The 6,822-nt window shown below is 38.4% G+C and overlaps 1 protein-coding gene across 2 annotated transcripts in view; it reads right to left on the bottom strand.

Moving 5' to 3' along the window:
• Positions 1–169: 169 nt before the first annotated feature.
• Positions 170–6,822, bottom strand: part of NIN (ninein) — a 65,424-nt gene continuing 58,771 nt past the window's right edge. For both annotated transcript variants that reach the window (XM_064461164.1, XM_064461166.1), the window contains 2 exons: positions 5,193–5,306; positions 170–4,188 (listed from right to left, as the gene is read on the bottom strand). In XM_064461164.1, the coding sequence (XP_064317234.1) occupies positions 3,979–4,188; positions 5,193–5,306 (324 nt within the window). In that variant the 3' untranslated portion in view covers positions 170–3,978. The remainder of the gene's footprint in view (positions 4,189–5,192; positions 5,307–6,822) is intronic.

Raw genomic sequence — 6,822 nt, 5'->3', positions numbered from 1 at the left:
CTCAGCTCTCCAGCCTGTCCAGGTCTTGCTGGATGGCAGCACAGCCTTTTTATTATCACAGCTTTCTGTATGCCTTTGATGAATTTGCAGATACTACCTGAAGTACCTACAGCTTCCACGGGAAGATACTGAACTATTTTCACGTTAGATAAAAAACAGAAGACACAAGTATGGATCATACAGTAATTTTTTTGTTTGTTTTTACATTCATTATAAATAACATGTAAGTTGGTTCATCTCTCGGTTTTACATGATGTTGTGAGGACAATATATTACACTAGAACAAAACAAACTCAATATAAAATAAAAATATACAATTGTTTTCATTTATACATAAGTCATTTGTCATGAAATGACAGCATGTGACACCAAACGGGAGACTTAACAGGTAAATGATGGAAAACCTGAGAGAAAGTGATGTCATTTGCTGAAAGTAAACAAAAGGATTTTACTCTTGATAGGTCCAGACTGTCCCTTGTTCTACCTTACATATATTCTGGCTCAAATCAAATATGTTACAATCCTTTTTTATTTTTTTTTTTCTTCAATCAGAATTCAAAGAATTCAATTTTCCGTGTATTTAAAGTGGTAATTGGAGAATGTGCGACAATGTATACTTTTAAATCATTCTAAATTGACAAGTAGCACTTCAACTGTGTGAATTTAGTACACATAAATTTAACTTGGGGTCTCTCCTCTTCCAAAACTCCCAACCCTGGATATCTATGTGCATTTATTTTCACAGTGATTCGTAAAGCAAGAGTTGAAAACATCTAAAACACCTCCTGGTAGTATAAGTAGTTAATATTTGTTGTACGAACGAGGCTTAGAAATTCAGTGCCTTCTGACTGGTACAACCCCGTTAAATACTTTGGTATCTTTAAAATGCCTATACTGCATAGGAGACACATTCATGCACAAAAGACCACTAATGCTTAATAACTTACATGTTTATATGCTTATTTTCAGTAGTCTGGACTTTGTAAAACTAGCTGCTCATCATCTGAGCTGACACAAGGAACCAATAAGCCACATGACACTCGTTTGTAAGCAGCGCTACCTTTCTCTGTGTTCCCTCCGTTTGGGAAGGGATCGTCCTGATTTGTCCTGTAGCAACAAAAGCAGGCTAGTACAGAAAGGCTCTGGAATATGTAATTACAAAAGGCACTTCTGAGAATTAATTCACACAAGTATTCCAGTGAAATTGGAGTTTTGTCTAAAAAATGTTTACCAAACATTTTCTTCCTCCACCTCCTCCTCCCTCATGTGGCTACCTTAATTTTTTGAAGCTAAGTGAAAGAAAAGTAGAGCAAGGTAGGATAGGGTGAGAAAGGGGGAAGTCAAAATCCCTTTGCTCTGTTTCTCCCTTCTATTCCAACATCTGGACTCCCTTTTTGGTACTGTGCTCTAGAAACGTCTCTACCTTTGGTTTATAAAAACCTGGTAACTACCAGGAGATGCAAAGAATTAGTTAAGTAGCCCAGCCTTTACAATTAAGCAATGTGAAATTAATTCCACAGTATTTTAAGTGAAGCACTCCTTCTCTCTGTTCAGTGTTCAGATTTCGGTCACGTACTGTGCATTAGAAGTAAACCTAGGTCAAGATATGAAGTAGTGTTCAAATGTGCTAGCTAATGATGTCTTTCCAAATACAGTTCTGATCATCTAAACCTCATTCACATTGATTCCTGGAAGTATTTTGAAACTTTGCTAATTTCTGTAGCGTAGGCATGGTTTCAGGGAGTGCTCAGTTACCGTATTGCTACCACGCAGCCTTGGTACCCGCACACAGACATTTATTATAACTGATACCACTTACTGATCAATACTAAAAGAAAGACAGTCTCACTACTTCAGATTTTTAAAAGCTCTGATTTACATCAATGCAATTTGCCATATTTGACACATTTCAAATTTGTGAAAAAATTTTTTGCGGCTGCTGAAAAACGGGACGTGTAAATGCCTGAATTTGAGATTACTTAGAGAAATACCTGATAGAGGCATTTAGGATAGATTAGCAGTGAAATAATTTATAAGGACTTTGTGATACTCCAACACAGTGTTCTTACATGATTGTATTTCCATTTCCACTATATTTCCTGCAAAAAGCAATGGATGAGGAGGGGGTGGAGAAGAGGAAGTCATACCCTGTATGTCTAGTTCAGTCCATCAACCCTCCCAAACTGGGAAGGAACCATGTGGACGTAGATAGCATCCCCTACAGCCACATGCTCATCAGTGCCAAGTGGAAGTCATTTTCCACAAGTTACTCCACAGCTTCCAGGCAGTGTTACCCCGGTTTCTGGGGGACTTTTGGCTCATTACAAGTGCTGTCAAAATTGTCACCTTGCTAGCGGTTGCAGAAATACAACGCCGCACCCTCTTCCTCTGCATTCTCAGTTCATGCGTATTTAAAGAGGTCCAGTTTCAAGTGTTGCCAGTATGGCCCCTTTCACCAGTTTTACTTACGTTGTTTAAGTGTGTTGTACTGTTCTGATGGAGGCAAGGCCTTTGCAGGGCATTTAGACTCTTTGCAGTACCAGGTTGTATACAAGCATTTGAGCACGCAAGCTCTTACTCAGCAGCTTCTGTGTCAGAGCCGGCTCAGCCTTGAAGGTGTTCCCAGGAAACTTGCATTTCCCTAGCCTCACCGACTGATCATATCGGAGCTATTACCTCTCATTACAAACCTCGATGCTCCTCAACCTTCGTGACTACAGCACTTCCGCATCTTGGTCTGGGAGTACTAAGGTAATGCTCATCTAAATACCATTTGGTTTATCCTGCTTTTCCTCATGCACATTTATCTTCATCTGCTGACATGGATCTCCACATTTATAATGTTGAAGGAAGCTAATTTAGGCTGTTATTCCCTGAGTTCTTCATATTCACATCGAATATGTTTCTTCGCTATTACTTACAAACTTAGATTCTGTAGTAGGACCTACTACAAAAGACAAGACTTTCCAAATTATCACTCAGGTCCAAAGGAACCCTGCATTCATGGCAAAGCTCCAGGCTTGTGAGGCCTGATGACAGGATTTCACTAAAGAAATCATTCAAGTCCCCCTCTTCATTCTTCTGCCAGTTGTTTGATAAACATACTCCACTGCTTTACTGAGTTTAAAAATTATATAAACAAAACTTACATCTTAACTTCTGTTTAGTGACTCTTCCTTTGCTTAGCATAACTTATTTCCACATATAAAACCAAAAAAATTAAGGCCTCTACAATATTTAAGTTGTCTGGCAGCACAGCTTAAAAAAAAATAAAAATAGTAGTAGTCTTTATTTCTCAGCTGGGAAGTTTCTTCAGATGAAATACTGTTAGGCTTAGTTGGAGGCAGTAGTCTATATTCATATTTTTAAGAAAACTTTTTTTCTGAGCTCTGTGGAGAAGCAGCCACGAAGAATAACCCAGAAGCCTAACGTGTAAGGTGGAGCATATTGCTTTACACAAATGGGAATCAGTTTGCAGGACACCGAGCGTATCAGGAAAGCCTTGCTTTCAACAGCAGTTATACTGACAGTGTTGAAGACTGACCTATCAGTATTATTAGGATTGGACCATAAAGTATCCTAGAAAGCCAAAAATCTTTTGAGGTTTTAAATTCACTAACTGAAGTTTGCATTAGACCTTGGCTTCAATCTAGATAGGAATAATCACCTCAGTACAGTAAATTCAGAATTTATATTTTAAATTAAAACCAAAGTATCAAAATGAAACCTAGAAAAAACATGTGCCTTTTTTCTTTTTACATAGTGAAGACTACTTTCAGGCAAAATTTAGCAGAAACACAGTTTGGGAATAAACAAAAGTTCTCTTTTGGCAGTGTGCGGTTTGGGATTTAGCTCTGTTCTCTCCTTAGAGGCATCTGTTAACTAAAATTCATCGATACAAAAAGGCAACACAGTGAAAAGCTGAAATATTAACATTTCAGTAAAGTGCACGGGAATGCGGCAGACTTAATGGCTTTGCTACGACCTTATCTCGGACGCTGAATTAAATGACGGGGACGCCAGGTTCTTTACTATTCTATTAAGGTTGGCAATTTTTTCTTCCAGTAAATAGTTTTTCCTTTCAGCAGTTTTCTGCCGCTGTTCTGTCATCTCCAAAGCCTTCAGCAGTTGTGCGTTCTCAACATAGAGATCCTTGACCATTGCATCTGCTTTAGTGTTCTTGGAAAGCTGAATTGTGAATAGGACATAATTACTCAGCAAATTAAAAGTCAGGTAAAAATAAAAAATTAAAAGCAAGAACAGGGCTAGGAAAGTAGCTGAATGTGTTTATCGCAACTCAGATAACAAAGGAAGACAACCTGCCTATTCATCTTATTTCCTTTGTTAAAAACCTATACATTTGTGGAGTCTTTATAAATAGTATGAACATTTTGAAATGGAAAAGACTCTGTAAGGAGATCAGGTAGATGATAGAGAGCGTCAGATGAATCTCGTCAGACAAGTACTGCTTTATAGCATTTATCGTCTACGGATAAGTCCAGTACACAAGAGGATCCACAAGTCCCATGACCCCACAGAGATACTTCTTCTGAGGTAAAAAAAAAATTGAGTAAATAAAATGGGGTAGAGCAGTCTAGCACCTGTCTGCAGGCTTTTGGGAGCAGCCCTGTGGCAGGACAGCCCGTCAGGATAGCACTTCCTTAACATGAAAGAGGAGGCTGTACCTCGGTAGAAAACAGACTCTGTTATCACATCATGCCTAAGTGTTCAAAAGCCACCTTTTCCTACGCTATCGAAGACTTCTGAAGAAGTCAGACCAGGGCAAGAACAAAAGCCCCCAAACCATGTCAAGCAAAGAGTGTGTTGGGGCAGGGGGTGTTGAGAAATCAATCATTGTACAGTACTCCTGCCTGTACTCTTCCGCAAATTCTTTTTCCTCCTTTTCTAAGCAACATTTCCAGTTAGGATACTTGGCTCAAATTTGATATTTGTTTCCTGACCTGAAGTGCATCAGCATACTAAACAAATTAGTGAGCGGTGGATTCAGTTTCCAATTTGGCCTTTTAGGAATTTTTGGGGCAAATATGCTGTGTTTTAGCTCAGAAGCATTCAAAGAAAAAGGAAAGAACTTTTAACTTTATTCTAAGCAAGAATGGTTTGGCAGCTTTTGCCCACTTAGTTGTTTACAGAAGTACTGGGGACAGTTTGAAGGAGAGAGTAAGAATGCTTACTTGTTCTTTCAGCTGATTTACTTTATCTTGGAGAAGCCTCTTCACAAGCCTTAGTTTCTGTTCAACATCCATCATACGTTCTTCCATCATTTTTAGAAGCTGCTCGTGACCCCCCTGAAAAGCAACATTTATGTGAGAATCAGTTAACAAAAATCAGTCCACATTCACCAGTCTCCATTTTTTTTAGTCTATGCTTAAGAAAACAGCTGGCACTCCACAGGTGAGTCTATTTTAGAGTCAACTAAATTAATAAACCAGTCATAGAAGCAAAATATTACGGCAACTCTTCAAGGACACTCACAGCATTGAACTAGTTTTCCAAGTCTAAGTTATACCTGAGACTACCAGATCTAGGAAAAATTGATATAAAATTCTAAGTTCTGCCTTGACTGTGATAGTCACATCTGGATAGTTTCCTTTTCTGGTTCTTAGGTGCTGCCATATTTCTGTTGAATGTGGGAAACAAAATGCCAATCAAAATCTTAACAATTTTAGAAAAAAATGAAGGTGAAGGCATAAGGGCATGTTAGTTTGACAGTATAACTCTCCCATGCCAAAGACCCCTTGAAACTGAGTAATATCTTTAAAAAGTCAGATGCTATTATGCCAAAATTTCCTCTTTTTTTTATATGCATTGTTGATAACTACTGTTTCCACACAGTAACTCTAAAATGCTTTTGCTCTTTTCTTCAGCGAGATAACAGAGAGTCTAACTAAAAGCCACTGGTCGAGTGAAATTTTCCCAAATGAATTAGAAACACCAGGAACTACATGAAAACTCATTTCTATTTGGGAATTTCAGACACTGACTGCAGGGGAAAGGGATTCTTTATTTTAATGCTAGCTTGTTACTCTAATTCTAGGAAGGTCATCTGAGAAGATTAGCTTTAAGAAAGCACTAACAAAACACCTTCAAAACCAAAGTACCTTCACACACGTGGGGGAGGGTAAGTGAAAACCAAGGGAGGAGTGTTTCAGGTAGGTAGCTGCTCATCTAAACCACTGCAGAAAGATCCCCTTAAGGGACCGACTGAGGTCCACTCAACATTTTATTTATTGTAACACCAGAAACCCCTTAAGTCTGTGTATGGGGTTATATGGTCACATGAAAAAGTGATTGAAAAAAGTCACATTAGAGTCATATAGAAAGCAGTTTTAGTGTTGCTGTACTGGCTGTTTTTCCAGACTGAAACAAGTACTGCTAAGCAGAACATGCAGGGGCCTTTCTAGCCAAGTTACCTTGAGCAGTCCTTTGTAATTTGATTGGAATTCAAAACCATGGCTGACTATCACACTTCGGAGTGGCTGCAGGAGCCTTGATTGAGTAGGTAAGTGGAAACTAAGAATTATAGTCATCTCAATACCTGCAATCTCTAGTTTTTTGGCTTAAAGTTGATTTGAGAATGTTCCATTTAACTTGACATTATTTGATGTTCAATGGGAGAAGCCAGCTCAAGCATTAGCTTTAAGGTCATTAGAAAGACAGGGACAAAGGGATCCTTGAAAGCAAATCAGCTGAGATAGTTCACGGGTCCCAACTAGAAAAAGCCATAGGCCTTAAGAGGTGTCTTTCTGACCTCTTAAAATATTAAAAATCTAATTTAATCTAGTAATTTGAAACAAAAGAAAA

This window comes from Phalacrocorax carbo, chromosome 9 (assembly GCF_963921805.1).
Source record: "Phalacrocorax carbo chromosome 9, bPhaCar2.1, whole genome shotgun sequence".
NCBI lineage: Eukaryota > Metazoa > Chordata > Aves > Suliformes > Phalacrocoracidae > Phalacrocorax > Phalacrocorax carbo.
This window is presented reverse-complemented; position numbering and strand designations above follow the sequence as displayed.